Source organism: Sander lucioperca, chromosome 3, assembly GCF_008315115.2.
Source record: "Sander lucioperca isolate FBNREF2018 chromosome 3, SLUC_FBN_1.2, whole genome shotgun sequence".
NCBI lineage: Eukaryota > Metazoa > Chordata > Actinopteri > Perciformes > Percidae > Sander > Sander lucioperca.
Window position 1 is genome coordinate 2,345,368 of NC_050175.1, and position 16,520 is coordinate 2,361,887.

General features: G+C 39.7%; 1 protein-coding gene across 3 annotated transcripts; it reads right to left on the reverse strand.

The window, feature by feature from the left end:
- Nucleotides 1-764: 764 nt before the first annotated feature.
- Nucleotides 765-16,500, reverse strand: LOC116057245 (aminopeptidase Ey-like). 3 transcript variants are annotated; one of them, XM_035999139.1, is made up of 22 exons: nt 15,994-16,500; nt 15,643-15,880; nt 13,641-14,253; nt 12,318-12,460; nt 11,977-12,122; nt 11,404-11,530; nt 11,061-11,215; nt 10,837-10,950; nt 10,496-10,639; nt 10,170-10,235; nt 8,195-8,260; nt 7,246-7,418; nt 7,041-7,117; nt 6,802-6,935; nt 6,638-6,693; nt 6,412-6,559; nt 6,054-6,145; nt 5,214-5,324; nt 4,774-4,941; nt 4,431-4,571; nt 3,045-3,126; nt 765-1,285 (listed from the first exon to the last, which is right to left on the reverse strand). In XM_035999139.1, exons 3-22 carry the CDS (start codon nt 14,246-14,248, stop codon nt 1,127-1,129), a joined length of 2,910 nt encoding a protein of 969 aa, XP_035855032.1. In that variant the 5' UTR covers nt 14,249-14,253; nt 15,643-15,880; nt 15,994-16,500; the 3' UTR covers nt 765-1,126. The 3 variants fall into 3 exon arrangements, with proteins under 3 accessions (XP_035855032.1, XP_035855033.1, XP_035855031.1); XM_035999140.1 differs by having other exon boundaries at nt 13,641-14,250; nt 15,643-16,500; XM_035999138.1 differs by having other exon boundaries at nt 15,643-16,500.
- Nucleotides 16,501-16,520: the final 20 nt, after the last annotated feature.

Below are 16,520 nucleotides of genomic sequence, written 5' to 3' on the forward strand. Positions count from 1 at the left end.
TGCATTCATTCAAATGGGTTTGTTGTTGGATTTCTATTTCTGTCTTCTTTTTTTTTTTTACAAACTAAACAAAGGTAATCACGCACACTTGGCGCTTGGCCTCCACTTCCTTACACAAACACTGCAGCTGTCAGCAGGAGGTGCTAAACAGGGAGCACATCCACTCTAAAGTCCTAAAGGAAAGACCCCCACTGAGAGAAGTGGCAGCTGAACTAGGACCAGTTAATTGGCACCTTTTTATCCTGTGTAAACACGGCTGGTGGTTGAGATCATGAAAGAAACCTTGTGATAAATAACTGGCCCTGGATTAAGTTCATAATCTTGGCCAATAATGCTGATGAACTGGTTTTATTTTACTCCCAGTTCTGATTGTCACTTCCTGTTGGAAGATGTTTCTCTGCAGTTATATGACCAAGAACTTAATATGGCCAATAATGTCATTAAAGATGGCTGGCTCACTTTGTCCAATGAATTTTTACACTGTTGCTATGTCAATACTGTGATCTGTGTTGTTGCTGAGATGCCTGGAGTGGCTATATTTAATAACTGAAACTTTGTGGACATATATTTCCAGGCATTTTACATTTCTATGGGATTTGTTTTCCCTGCAGTGCTTTTAGTCTTGAAACACAAACTGTGCTTACAACCTTTTAAAAATCCCCAGGGTAGTCTTATATAATGATCTCTGTCTTCTTTGAGTTGCTCCCTTCAGAAGAGCTAAATATCCAAGCTCATTCAAAGTACTTGTTGAACGTGGAGGTACAAAATGTCACAACTTCATATGACTTTTATTTAATTAGACTGGGATCCACAACATATGCAAAACATATGGGGATGCAGCCTGCTAAGCACAGAATATCACACTTTTGTCATTTAGTCAAAATCTTTAAATTCCCCTAAACTCCTTCTTATGTTGACAGTACGTACAGTATTAAAACATAGTGTCCACATACAAAACTAGATTTTGGTATCAAATAGTCTTTATCCATAAAAATTCATTATCAAAACTTTACCTTTAAAAAAGCTCCATTAGATTTAGAACATGTATACATTTGGTTCCAGCTGGAGTAAAACAATCTCATTTATTTAAAAACATTTAAAAACTTTAGCATTAAACATTAGAGCATTAAACGGGAGAAGAAGCTTCACTTTGGAACCATTTAAGCACCTGATCCTTGTTCTTGGCCACCCAGTTCATGTTGGCCTTGGTTCTCTCCAGTGCCTGCTCAAGAGACGGGGCGGCCGAGCCTAACTGCCCTGCGTTGTCTTCTTTGAACTGCAGCAACTGGGTATTAACAAAACATAGGATTAGGATATAAGAACATTTTTTTCACCATGTAACATCACATTCATGCTGGTACCATACCTAATGCACGGTACCTTGCGAACATTAGTCTAGTTACATATATTAATTTATAGGGGTGCACCGGATCGGATATCGGCCCGATATTGAAAAAAATAGCTGGATCGGGGATCGGAAAAATGAACAGATCCACAGGCCGATCCAGTTGTATTTTTTTTTTCCTCTGTTGCAGCACCGGGACCCCAGTTAACTGCGTACCCTTCTCACTCATGGTAGTAACTTTATAACACAACAATTAATAACCCACAACTAACTCTCTTTAACAGGATAAAACACCATAGCATATAACAATTTGTGACTTAAACAGTTTCTAACACTAATAATTTTACATTTACAAATGTAGCTACACCGCCCAACGGCATGCTGGTTAACATTATAGCTGCTAGCCTAGCTAGCCAGGTAGCATAACAGTCTGTTAAAGCTGGGAGAGGCTCCGGTCGGTACTACAAGAACCGAGAAGAAAGTTAGAGGATGACGAAAGACCGGAGATACACCAGAATAACGTGTGCTCAAGAGAGGAGCCGTCTGTTGTTCCGAAGTTTTTTTGTTTCCAAAAAATCGGACATAATTTAGCCGCTGTTGTTGCCCATCGCTCTAACGTTACCGTAACGTTACCCGGCCGTGCTAACGTTACCGTGCTAACATTACAGTGCTAACGTTAAAGACATGTCACTTCAAGCATGCAGCGGAGCAACATTATGAACGCAATCCACTTACGGTCCCGCTACAGACCGCTGAGAAAGACAGGTTCAGAGCAATGATTAAAACACTGGATTTAAGATGCCTTGCCTCGCTGAAATATGTCCGCCAACCTACAAATATTATTCAAACAGCGAAGGAGGCTGACAGCGGAGCTACGTTCAGTCGCTCACTACAACCACACTACAACCTAACTTACCTGTGGCCAAGCTAGTCTTTATACAACTAGCTTACAACTATTTGGTTTGGAAAGGGAAACAATGTTAACGTTGTTTGGATGTGTAGGCTATTCATTCGATTTGAGTTTATTTTACTACTTTGCAGTTTGCACAATAAAAATAGTTTAGCTTCTGTAACTGTTTCATGGATTCTCCTTCATATAACGTTATATAATGTTAATATAATAATAGTTAATAATATAATGTTCCTTCATATAACGTTATTGTATAATGTCGTGGAGCCAAACCCTTTAGTAATCAAAGCTTTTAGTAAACATGATGACATTAAAATGTTTCTGTGATATTCTATGTACTCCTGACAGTAGAATAAGCCATTATAAACCTATATAAAGGTGGCCCATTGTTGTTACTTATTTAAATTAATTTTAAGAAGTTTGATTACATTATATTTTTTAGATTTGAATGCACAATTGTTTTTAAAATAACAAATAAATAAGAATTCAATACATTACATCTATGTTATTTTGTCTTAGTTAGGAAAGTAATGTTTAGGTAGGAAAGTCTGGTGCCTTTAGTCTCTTCCACATGGTGGAAGGAAGGTATAAGGTGGAAGGTATAAAGTTTATTATTAATTCAGCAATGGTATCAGATCGGTATCGGATATCGACAGATACACAAAGCCCTGGCATCGGTATCGGGACTGAAAAAGTCGGATTGGTGCATCCCTATTAATTTACTCACAAATTGTCAATGTGAAATAATATGTCCTAAAGAAAACGACACAATTATTGGAGAAACTGTACCTGCTTGTACTCAAACTCAGAGGAGAATCGTTGGGTCACTCCATTAATTAGTCCTCCAAAAGAAATTGATCCACCACCATAGCTGTAGAAAAGGGAAAAACAAGACACGCTTTGATCATTTTGCAAACAACTACAGGCTGTCTAACCACACCAAAATCATCATGCTAACATGCTCACAGTGACAATGGGGTTCATCCCTATTCTCCCAGCGTCCTCAATGTAAGAGATCGGTAAGGGCAATCTTTACAGTTCAAATTGCAAAAGAACAAAGGGAGAAGGATATTTCAAAACAGTTTGAATAGTAAAAATCCATTCAGCCACTGTGGAGATATAAATATCTTCAGTAAAGAAAACAATCTGCCCGCAAATTTGAGGGGGTAGGTTTCAAGGAGTATAGCATCAGTAGGCAACAATCTGTAGGTGGGTGATTTCAACATAACTGACCCATGGAAACCTACATTACACATTTAACATAAGTGAAAAGCATTGCTGAAAACATAAACCCCTTTGAAAGGTCTCCTCAATGTGTCATATTAAGGCGATATTGAGCTGGGAAACATAGGACCCTGGGGACATAGATACGCTCACTGACAATTCTAACATTCTGGTGTTTAGCAGTTATAATGTTTACCATGTTTTAGCATGTCAGCATGTTAACATTTGCTTCATAAAAGAGGATCAGAAGTTGAAGAGAATGACATCAGTTCTGCAGGTATTTGGTCATGAGCCAAAGTATTGGACAAAGGACAAACGATGGTGTTAGAAGAAAAGTCAGAGGATTACTAAAATCATCAGGATTCATCCTCTGGGCACTGTAGATATCCATTAGTAGTTATAGATAACACTACACTACCAGAATAAAAATCCTTCTTTTGTCTCCATAGCAACATGTTTAACCCTGACATCTAGCAGCTGAGTGTACTGTGACTAGGCCTGTAACAATTATTAGATTATTGTCTAATCACATTTTTTTTTTTACATAATCGCTGTTTCTTTGTTTAACCGCAATTGCTGACATTAGCTAAGGTCCTAAGGGATATGACTGTTAATGGTAATTGTCAATTGTATGTTCATTTAAGGACAAAATACAGTGTTTTATGATAATAAAGAGGCATGGTTTACTTCATAGGTGTTATTACATTATCTGGGTCACATAACAGTGATATAACTGAAATATGTATCCTAGGATTCACTCTAAACTTTATTTATTTGAAAAAGTAATACATAAATAAATATTTTTAAATTTGACTGAAAGAGACAATTATATTGTTAATCGCAATTATCTCTGAGACAATTAATTGTACAGTTAAATTTGGAATTGTTACAGCTCTAACTGTGACATTACCAATTGACGGCACATACATGTGTGCATCAGGGAAAACTCACTCATTGAATAGGTGGTCCCATTTGGCTCTGACAAAGTCCCATGCCAGGGGTTGACCGATGGAGTTACGAGCTATGGAAACGATGGTGGAGGTGGCATCCTGCTTACGGATCTTCTTTGGGTCCAGACAGTACTCCAGATACCTGAAACACACTCACAGTGAGAACAAAAACCTAATGTGTTTGCTTCTGCAAGGGTTTGATCCTGCAGTGACCATTCTCTGTCAGCACAGATTAGTTATAATGATAAAAGTTTGATTTAAAAAAAAAAATCTGAGTAGAGAGGGACCTTAAGAAGACCAATAGGAGAACAAACATTATCCAACATGACGTCAGTATTACTGACCTGTTCAGCAGCCAGGGCTGTTTGGTGCAGGACAGAGCAGACATCAGTTTATCAGCCTCCGAAGCAATGGTGGTGTTCTTGTACATGGACCAAGCAAAGTCCCACTCATCCACTCCTCCTGCTGCAATCGCACTGCAGTACACTGCGTACTTCAAGTTGGCACTAATGCTGAAACGATTGATGAAGATGACAGAGAGTTAAAGGCAATGACAGCAGTGGCTAGGGAAGGAATCAGGTACAGTAGGTTGAGTGGACGGCAAAGAAAATTCTTGAATTAAAAGAAAACAACTACTGCATTTAACAAGTTTAGGAAAAATGTACAAAATAATATCTAAAATGACCTGAAAATTAGGAAGACTGGAAGAAGGTTAGTAAGTGAAATTAAAAGAGTATGAGGAACAAAGAATGAAAGAAAAGGAAAGCGCAGGGTGGGACAGTACTTGTTTTTAGCTGGATTGTTCATCCACTCTCTGAACCAGCCAGTGGTCAGCTCCTCACAGCCTTCCACTCCCGTGCTGCAGGCCTTAGAGATTGCATTCACCTGGTTGTACCTGGACAGGGACGTGAGATGATACAAGGGTCAGGAGAATGTTTGAGGAGGGTCCACCTGCAGACCTCACATCGACCCAGATCTTGGAAGAGAGTAGGGTCTACATGAATGAGATGGGTCATTTTATTTTACCAGATTTGAAAACGGTCCCAAGCCTCTAAGTCATTTTAATATAATGCTTTTTTATGTTTTTATTAGTAAATATTATTTCTTATTGTGTGAAAGAAATTCTCTGATGAAGACTGATTATGAAGTTATATCGGGCCAGTAATACCTGAACATTTCACACTTTAGCTTTTTATGGATTTTTACTTAACTTATAGCATATTTTTTTACACAGAATCTACTGTTACGTTCTCATTTTGAACAAAAATGAGTTAAATTAACTGTAACAGTAGCCTATATGTTATTATGCCTTTGAGGAGATATAATACATTTCCGTCAAGATAAGAGTAAATGGAGTGAACACATTAAAGAGATACAGTGTGGAGAAGGTTATGTGAGGTACAGCTTGGGAAGAGTTTTATGAGAGAGGATGGGTAGACACTTTGGGTATTATCTAGTTTTCCAGGGGGCTAATTTATCAACCGTATCCTGCTTCAGTTATTGTCCCAGAGGGTACACACACACACACACACACACACACACACACACACACACACACACACACACGTGTGTTGAAGAGTGAAACAGACATTGTTTAAAACAGACAACAGGTTAACATCCTTACTGGTCCGTGTGCTTTTCTGGAATCTTTGTCCAGTTGACAGTGAGCTCTTTGAAGTAGTTAAACAGAGGGGTGACCTGTTTCTTTAGGTAAGCCTGAGGGATGAAGATGTTCACGTTTTGTTAATTTGAAGTATTGTTCGAAAAGAGAAAATGTGACATGGGTTATATTCAATTTGCATTGCATATGATTTCCAGGTATATTTTTCCATGATTATCCAATCTGTATTTCTTTGTAAACTCTTTTACTCTGCTGTTTTTTTTTGTTTGTTTTTTTTGTTTTTTTTTGGGGGGGGGGGTGGGGGATCAGCGATGTTAAATTATTGAATAAGCAAAACAAATGTTGACCATTCATCGCATACCTGCATGGGTCCATACACTTCACTGCGGTCAAACATCAGGAAGAAATAGTTCAAGTTGCGACTGGCTGTCTCCCAGGGTATGTATTCAACTTCTTTACTGAGGAACTTGGTAGTCTTCAGAGCCAAAGTTGTGTCCACCAGCTTTGCCCTGATTAAGGCACATACAATTGCTCAGCTTTCTCTTTCAATATTTAACAACAAAGCTTTGTAAAAAATATGGCCTTACCTTGCGAGGTTAAAAGCATCGTCAATAATTTGAGCTCGGTTGATCACTGGAATATCCTGAAAAGTGAAAAAGGAATTGAGTTTGGGGGCTTCGATAGTCATTTAGTCACACTGCAGAAGTAAACATTATTAACATATAAACATATACTACATACAGTGTTGTACCTGATGTTTGGAGCTCAGCTTGGTGAGTAGACGCACCCAGTTTTCAGGGTCATAGTTGACTCTGTAGAAGCCCTTCATATCTACATTGGCCACCAGCCAATCATTAGCACCTAGAGTCATGTTTGTGTTTGTTGCTGTTTGGAGATTTTTTTTAAATTAAAAATGAGAAAAAAATATCTTGTTGTATTGTGTTCATCATTTTTGCAATGCTCTGAACGTACATCTGAAATAAATCTTACCTTCTTTGTTAAGAAGCCAGTACTGCTGTTCCACTCCACCCGTCTTAATCCATGTAATTGGGACAAACCACTCATAACTAGAGCCGCATCCATCCAGCCATACATATAATAAACACAGAGTATACAGAGATAGCAGGCAGGGGTTCAATATGACCACATAGGCCACAGTATATTCAGCATATAAAACATTAAGAATGTTTCCTACTTGTACACTGAGGGTGTGTCCACGACAGAGTCTGGGTCCAACAAGAAATGATTCTGGGTGATTCTTCCAGTCTTGGTGTTGATGGTGACCACTGGGAACCCCATCTGTAGAATCCACCGGTTCATGATAGTCTCTACAGAGTGCTGCAGCATTATGCTGGATTCATCCACTGCCTGATATGAGCAAATATTAGTAATAGTTTGACTCTTTGTTGCTCCCTGCAGAGGAATTATACTTTATATATATATTTCTTTAAGGTGTCGTGACCTTTTACCTGATCTCAGAACTGATTTATTCTGCTGTTAACCATTGATCATTGAGTCACAATAAATAACATTCATTCTACCAAAGTTTAAAGCGAACCTACATATCTTTTGTTGAACAGCAGCCAATGTGGTCACATGTGACAAATACAGTATAATGCTAATAGCTAAGGTGTACAGTAGCACAAGTAGAAAAGAGTAGAAAAGTCAGAAAATTACTGGTAATGTCAGTTACACAGAAACACCTACATAAAGTTTGCTAACAATAGCTAGCATTAGCCACCTTAAGCTACTGGTCATACCAGAAGAGAACAAGTTAGCCACTAGCAAAGAGCCAGATATTTGTGTCAAGAATTGGTGGAGACCGAAAACAGAGCTAACAGGAGAGGGAATATTAGACTTACATTTTTTGGTGTATAGAAACAAAAGTCCAAATGAATGCTAATGTTTGTCTGCCACTGGATGTTTGGGCAACTGTTTGCTAAGAAGTTAGCCTGTTTTGTGTTTACAGCATGTTACACTGCCCTTAAGTAGCCAAAAAATCGTTGACAACTGCATAAACATAAATTTATAGATACTGCACAAAGGTTAAACTAAGGGGTTGAAGCCATTTTCTAGTAGGCCCTAGTAAGTTTAGCACTCTGTTTTATGGAAATCAAGCAGTCATGATAATGGTGCTATCTTACCACTTGCAGGTGCCTCCAGAGGTCTGTGTAGACTGTGTTCTTATACTTGAACTCCTCTAAGTATGTCTGCAGACAGAATAACCCATTGGTTATACTCTATGCAGGTCATTAAAATGCTGATATGACAACATTAACAAAATACAAAAACAAAACCTAATTAAAGCTGCAAGCAGCGATGGACGGGCCCTCGCTCCTCTGTGCGTGTCGGGGTTACCGGCGGTCGCCGCTCCTTGCGACCATGCATTTGCGCGGCACTCAGACACCGCAAATCGTCACCAATGAAAATGGAACTCCATGCTGAGTTCAATGATACCTCACACAAGATGCTACATCATACAGTTTATTAGCTGTTAAAGGGGGCGTGGCTAAAGCATGGGGGTCGGGGCAAACCTTTACCAATAAAAAAGGAAGTCTCTGCTGAGTTCATTGATACCTCACATAAGACTCTACCATAAACGGGTCACCATGTATGAAAGGGGGCGTGGCTAAGCACAGAGGGGCGGGCCAAACAATCACCAATGAATAAGGAACTCTCTGCTGAGTTCAATGATACCTCACACAAGGGTATACCTTAAACGGTGTAAATGCTATGAAAGGGGCGTGGCTTGAACATAGGGGGCGGGCCAAACCATCACCAATGAAGAAGGAACTCTCTGCTGAGTTCATTGATACCTCACACAATGGTCAACCTTAAATCGTTCAAATATTATGAAAGGGGGCGTGGCTTAAGCATAGGGGGCGGGCCAAACCATCACCAATGAAGAAGCAACTCTCTGCTGAGTTCAATGACACCTCACACAAGACTCTACCTTAAACGGTACAAATGTTATAAAAGGGGGCGTGGCCTGAATAAGTGGGCGTGGTTATATTATAGGGGCTGGCTCATTATCACATGTAGACCACACATTCTAAGTTTCATGTAAATCGGATGATGTTTGTCATATAAGGCGCATTTCCTGTTGCCAGCGGGGGGCGCTATGACCAAAAGTCAAATATGGCCTGTAGGTGTCCTCAGGCCTGGACCCTTGTCAATCTTGAGAATTTTCGGGCAGATACGACAACGTACACTCAAGTTACAACAATTTATTTGTTCATCGCTCAACACTCAAAATGGCCGCCACGCCACGCCCACACCGTCAGACGAAAAGTTTTTCTTTTAATAACTTTTCATCTTTAAGGTGTTGGGATGACAGAGACCAAGTTTGAAGTACATCGGATGAAATCTCTAGGAGGAGTTCGTTAAAGTATAGCACCTTGACTTTTAGGCCTACTTCCTGTTGCCACTAGGGGGCGCTATGACTTTAAGTAAATATCGGCCTTTATTTGTCCTCAGGGTTGGACTCTTATGAATCCTGAAAAGTTTCGAGCCAATCGGACAATGTACACTCGAGTTACACCCACTTCCTGTTTCAGCGGCGTAACGCCCAAAATGGCCGCCCCGCCACGGCCATGCCCTATGACGAAAAGTTTTTCTTTTAACAACTTTTCATCTTTAATGTCTTAAGATGGCACAGACCGAATTTGAAGTTGATCGGATGAAATCTCTAGGAGGAGTTTGTTAAAGTACGACATGTGGAAATGGCCAAAATCGCACTAATTTCGAACTTTGAAATCAAAATGGCGGACTTCCTGTTGGGTTTAGGGTATGGCTCCAATGACGTCTTTTGTACATCTTGACATGATACATATGTGTACCAAGTTTCGTGAGTCTACGTTAAACGCACTGCGGGGGCTCAATTCTTTTAACTTTGTAGGGGGCGCTAGCGAGCCATTTTTGCGCGCCTATTCCCGAAACCCTTAAAATACGTAAATTTTCACCAGACTTGATGCGACTGCTAAATTTGGTGAGTTTTTGAATATGTTAAGCCCCTCAAAAAGCCAATTCATTTGCCGGGAAAAGAATAATAATAATTCCTTCAGTTTCAATAGGGCCTTCTCCGCTGTCGGCGCTCGGGCCCTAATTAGATCTACTCACCTGGAGTCCTTTTGAAAAGACAGCCTCAGTGATAAACTCTGAGAGCATCCTAAGGACAGCAGCTCCCTGTAATAACACACAGGAGAATATTAGCAATTTTAGTGGGTGAAATATCTGATGGGATCAAATTACAGCATTCTGTTAATGAGGATCAGTAATTCATTAGTACTTTAATTCTTAGGTCCATTAGGGTCACTCGAGAAAAGAGAACGTTTAATTCATCCTTTTTTGTTTAGTGGAGTTTAACATCTTGTCTAGTGGGGCTTGAAAAGAACAATACATTGGGGTTAGGAAGTTGGGAAGTGTTACCCTAAATTATACCAGACCTTGCTGTATGTGATGGAGTCAAACAGTGCACTGATGTCCTCCGGCTTCAGGATGTCCTCCTCTTTGGACGAGAGGGGATGGGAGGAGGCCAAGGCATCCACAGCCATCACACCAATGATCTCATTCAAAACTATTAAATCTTTCTGGAAAATGCACAGAGAAATATTTGTATTTTGCATTGTGGCATGGTCGTACACATTTAGCAATGAACACATTAACATTAGTTCTATATCCAATTTTGTCAGGACTCTGCTCAAGCAATTCAAAAAGAGGTCCATGCAGTATATTCAGCAGGTATATTCTCGGCTTGGATGTATTTCTTCAAGAAAATAAAACTCACCATATTCCACGTTGGTTCAACATAGTTGGCTCCAAGATAAGAGACATAGGTGGCAAACCCCTCGTTGAGCCACAAGTCATTCCACCACCGTGTGGTCACCAAGTTCCCAAACCACTGAGAGCACAGAGATTCATTTTATTGGCAGGTTTTTTGAAACACATTTCAAAGCCAAACACAAACTGTCAAAAATATGATTGGCAGTACACCACTGAATGTCCTAATACCATATGAGCGAGCTCATGCGAGATGACTGTTGCCACCCACTCCTTGTCTCCATTGGATGACACGCCAGGATTATATAAGAGGGCTGTTTCTCTGTAGGTGATCAGGCCCCAGTTCTCCATGGCTCCAGCACTGAAGTCAGGAAGAGCGATCTGGTCTTAAAAAAGATTACAGTCAATACAGGTCTTTTTTTTTTACTGCTGGCTGTACATTTTCAAAAATGTAAAGCAAAAATATAAGCAGTTTGTACACACAAAATCAAATAGTGGTTAGTAGTACTTATACAGTAGGTTAGTAGGTTATTCACTGTCCTTGTGTTAGTCTCTGTGTGTGTGTGGTTCCTACCTGACTTGTTCAGGGGGTAAGGAGACTTGTAGTAGTTCTCAAAGAATGTTAGTATGGGCCCAGTCTTCTCCAGGGCATAGTTTCCCTGGCCCTCCTCTATAGCCTTCCTACGAGCCCAGATCCTGATCTAGACAAAAACAGTGCTTTATTAACCAGACTGAAAAAATGGTACAGAGAGCTGAGCTGAGCTTGGAGTCCAGCAGAGGGCAGCGTAAAAACATTGCGACCAACAGGGCAGCGCAGCAAACACCAGACAAGCCAACAGCTGGTGTTTGTATTGGTAGCTGAAGTCTTAGTAATAGTTATAGTAGCAGTGATTTGTAATACTGCATTTATAACTGATAACAAATTGTGATTGAAATTACTTCAATCAATCATACAGTTAACTAACACAAAATGTTAAATCAGAAGCACATATCCACAATGATTTAAGTAATACCACCATATGATCTAGTCATACCTTTCAAAGTATGGGTTACAGAGCTAGTGTCCTGTAATAGCATGGTTCATTCCAGTTCATTCAGTGTTCAAAGACCATTTCCATTTGTGTGGTAAGATGTTATAAATAGTTACCAAAACGTCTGCATGGGGATTCGTCGTGTTTGTCGTGAATGTGAAATCACACACAACAAAAGCCAGCAAGTAGGTTGACATAATCTCTGTCGGTTCAAAACGTGTCTGAATTAAATTGTGTCCATCCAAAGTGATGTTAACAGGGTCTGTGTGGGGGGAAAGACAGCAGCACATTAATTATAAATTAAGAAAGCTCATTGTATGAATATAGTACATCATAGACAATTTGGACATATCAAAATGTAATTGAGGTAAGGTACGTTATAACACTTTAAGTTTAGCGTTACTAGGAAACATTCCACATGTAAAATATTGCACTAGACACTGAGAGAAGAACTTTCCGTAGTTCATGGCGTTGGACAGAGCCACCGTCCCATGGGGGTGAATGAGAGTCATGTAGAAGACAGCTTTCATTGCGGGCTCATCGAAGCAGGGGAAGGCTTTCCTGGCATCCGTTGGCTGCATTTGAGTCGTGGCAACAACTCTGACAATAGCAGATATGAAAACGTATAATTATCACCCACATCAAACGTCAAAGGAACCCTCCACATATAAGCCGTGTTCAGTGTCTTCTAGAAGTGTATTTGTTTTTACCCACTTCCTTCCTTCTTTTTCGCTTCTCCCTCATTGTTGTGGGAATTTCAAGAATAAATATCAGCAACTCATTGGAAATGGGTGTGAACTTGTTTTTTAACTTGACAGCAAAATGACAGCAGGTGCTTTTCCAGTAAAAACTTCACTTCAGAATTCAGCATGTCTTATGGTTGCATTAAATTGTTTCTATGGAGGCTTAGTCATTACTGTCATTTGGTGTTTTTTTTTTTGTTTTTTTTATATAACTGGAATATTTATATTCTGTTCATTTGCAGTGTAGCTCCTGTAAACATGGAGGGAACCATGAGTGATCCAGGGGACCCATAGTTAAACAAGGGCACTGGAACAGGGATTATAAATAACGTAGAAGAATAGCGAAATTATTAAAAAATGTCAGCAGCAGCAGGAGCTGTATAGGCATTGCTGTGTCCCACAGTTTCTTTTTTGATACAACCAATAGAAGTCACCTACATGACAATATTTAAAATCCTACACATTGTGGAATATATGTAAAAATAACTAAAGTTGGGTTTCTTTTGTAAAGCATGCTATTGCATCCTGGACTGAACGTAATCTAAATTCAACAAATTACTGATATTGCAACCACATCCATGCATTCTTTTTATTCTCCTATACGCAAATTTAATCTACTAAGCTAGTAATGAAATGATGAGAAAGGTTCCTTGTTATTAATAGTCCAACATATCTACATTTTAAATAACATACAGAGGACATTAGAATAACTTGCACGTAAAATAGACAAGTGATTCTTGATGAATCGTTATAGTTATTTAAAGAAATTTTTGTGACATTTAAGGGAAATACACATATGCACTTTGTTGCTTCACTTTCTCTAAGGCATCAGTCTTCTCATCAAACTCTGGGCAAAGTAAGGGAATGTGCATTTCCCGAAAATGCTGAACTATGTCTTTAAAGTGAATCTCTGGTTTAAGTGCATGTGTTTAAATAACATTACTACATATTACTTTTTACACTTTATATCCTCACTGTGGTATAATTCTCTAAATTACCAATTAAATTAAATTAAATTAAAAAAGAGAATATCATACTTTATCACTCCATCTTCTTTGTATTCACTCCTGTAGAATCCTCCCAGGTCATCAGCCAGCTCTCCAACAAACTCGGTAAAAAGTGTATATGTGCTGCCGGCCTTCAGTGGGCTGTTGAGCTGGACCACCAGGTACTGGGTGGGAATCTCCAGCCAGGACTTTTTCAGGCTGGGCACAGTGGCTCCATCGAGGCCCCCCAATACGGCTTGGTGTCCCTCAAAGCTGGTGAGGTTCAGCTTGTTAGAGTGGATGATGATGAGGTCGGTTTCCTTCACACATTTGAAGACCACAATGGAGTGTCCTTTGAAGATGTACATGCCGTCTGCGTTGGGCTCCAGCCTGGGCCACAGGGTGACATTGTACCAGACAGGAACAAGGGAGTCTGGAAGTCTGTAGCGCTGCCAGGGCTCCTTGGGGGTGGAGGGTGTGGTGGGGCTGGTGGGGCTGGTGGGGCTGGTGGGGCTGGCAGTATTTGGAGGTGTCACTTCATTCTTTGTCTTCTCCTTAGCGTAAACCACAGACAGGCCTATGATGGTGGCCACAGCACTGATGGCTGCAACCACGCAGGTTACTGCCACTGCTTTGCTGATGAAGAGGCCTTTCCCCATGTCTCCTCTAGAGAAAAAGAAGACAGAAGGAGGAAACTGATCGCTATTTATGCCCTGCCTTACTGTTAGATACATCCCAAAGTTAATGGTCAATTTCCTGGGTGGGAAAAACAGCTGAATGTCCAAAACATTGAGCTGTAAAAAGTCCTTGAGATAAGAGAGTCCTGTCTAATCTATGAACTTTATACCTGCATAATGGCTCTGAATAAAGGCCCTCTTTAGAAGCTGGTCTAGTTCATTTCAGTACTGTGAATTGTGTGGTATAGTACTAGAAATATGTGTGTTTGTGTGTATACAATCCGGTTCAATCCCCAGACCGACAGGATAAAATCTGGGTGGGGAAAGTGAAAGAGCAGCGCTTGTTCCTCCCTCATTACCACCACTGAGGTGCCCTTGAGCAAGGCCCTTAACCCCAACTGCTCCAGTGGAGCTGCTCAGTGGCAGCAGATCAGACTGTGGTTGTACTGGGCAGCTTCCAGTATGAATGTGGTCAGATCAGACTGTGGTAGTACTGGGCAGCTTCCAGTATGAATGTGGTCAGATCAGACTGTGGTAGTACTGGGCAGCTTCCAGTATGAATGTGGAACTGTGGGAATGTGACAAATGCAAATGAGATTTTGTTCTCAATCGACTTACCTGGATAAATAAAGGTTAAATTTAAATTAAATTAAAATTACCAGAAAACCATGATTTCCACACCCTTTTCTGTGCTGGTTTATTTACTGGTATCCTCACAGAAGCATAATTTCCTCTTCCAGGGCCGTGTTAAAACTTACATCAGAACTGCATGAAAATCACATTCTTTTTTCAAATAAGGGTTCCAACAAAATAATGCACAGTAGTTTGGGCAAAAACTGGTTTTACTTTTTGTTGCAAAGCCATGCACCGTCATCCAGTGACACACCGCAAGTGACGAATCAAATACATGCAAGCACCCATTCGGGGTAATTACTTCGTAATGGGAACATCATTATTCTAGTGTCTAGCTTGCTAATTGTTGAGGAGGAGTGTAGTTAATCTGTCTCATAGTATTAGAAAAAACAGTATTTTGATGTGTAATAAGCCTTTAAACTCATGTATCTATCTCTCAAACTGACGTTTCTGGTATCATATTTAATTATCTCTGGTACCCTACCAACGAAGACCCTTGCATTTTTTTAACACAGGTATGTTTTTTCGGTCTGAATGCCTAAAAAAAAAGTGCCAAAGCACTCAAAAGAGCCACACCAAATGTCGACAAACAGCATTTCACACCAAATTGCAATATGATGCAATGACATCAAACCAATTCTGCTGTTTTGTTTTGTACCCTGCCCTGTAAAGCGACTTTGAGTCCATGAAAAGCGCTATACAAATTCAATGTATTATTATTCCTCCTTCATATTTCTTCTTACCTTGTATTTAGTTACTTTTGACTGGATTCAGTGGCCTGCACCAGGTCGCTCAGTTGAAAATGTGTCCTGAAAAGCTTTCCCCAGCAGATCCAAATTAAGTCTTTCCAAATAATGCAGCAGGATATTGCACAATCATCAAACACAGAATATACAGTCATTAACTCCTGTGTCTGGTCCTGAACTTGTTGAGGCTTGTCTTGAAGATGAATCCAGTTTGGTAATTTTCTTCAGAATACAACTGTGTCCAAGTATGAATGATATTCTTTCAACAGTGTTGGATACAAAATATGGAGCTAAAGGTCTAATACCATTCTTTTCAGAAAAGACAGCATTATCGAGGCCCTTAATTACAAATTCTATTTCATTGTACGAATTTTAGTACGTACCATGTCCCATGCTAGCTGATATGATACAGGATAAGAATTCTTAGTACATTTTGGAACAAAAGGATCTGCTTTTTGTACTGATGTTCCAACATGTTTAGCTTCTGTTTGACCTCTTGTTCCACATTAGAACGAAGTGAAGTGAAACAAATCTTTCATAATCTATGGCAATTTAAAATGTGTATTCTTCAAGCCTGAGCCCAGATACCTTGGTGATGTCACTTAGGTAATTTTCTCAAGAGCCACAGAAAACATTATACAACTGTTTTCACAACCTGTGCAGTACTCACGGTGACTGGTAGATTAACTGACAGTGAGCCTCTTTAACCCTTTTATTATTTTCAACTTTATAGAGGTCATAAAAAGTCTGTAAAACTGCTTAGCAGCTCATGTTGTAACCTTGAACTGTCACAACTTGTGTTTAGAACAGGCTGTAAAGAGAAAAGTTTCTTACTCATCTTTATAAAGTGTAAGATTTCCTGTAAAATTCCATTT

What these genes read in the sequence shown, in the direction of transcription:
- LOC116057245 (XM_035999139.1), bottom strand. Translation starts at nt 14,248, where the DNA reads ATGGGGAAAGGCCTCTTCATCAGCAAAGCAGTGGCAGTAACCTGCGTG. An exon ending in ATCCCCATGCAGACGTTTTG is followed by an intron (nt 11,531 to 11,976) that starts GTAACTATTTAT and finishes GTTTTTGTCTAG; the next exon opens with ATCAGGATCTGGGCTCGTAG. An exon ending in CTGAGTTTGAGTACAAGCAG is followed by an intron (nt 1,286 to 3,044) that starts GTACAGTTTCTC and finishes GTTAATACCCAG; the next exon opens with TTGCTGCAGTTCAAAGAAGA.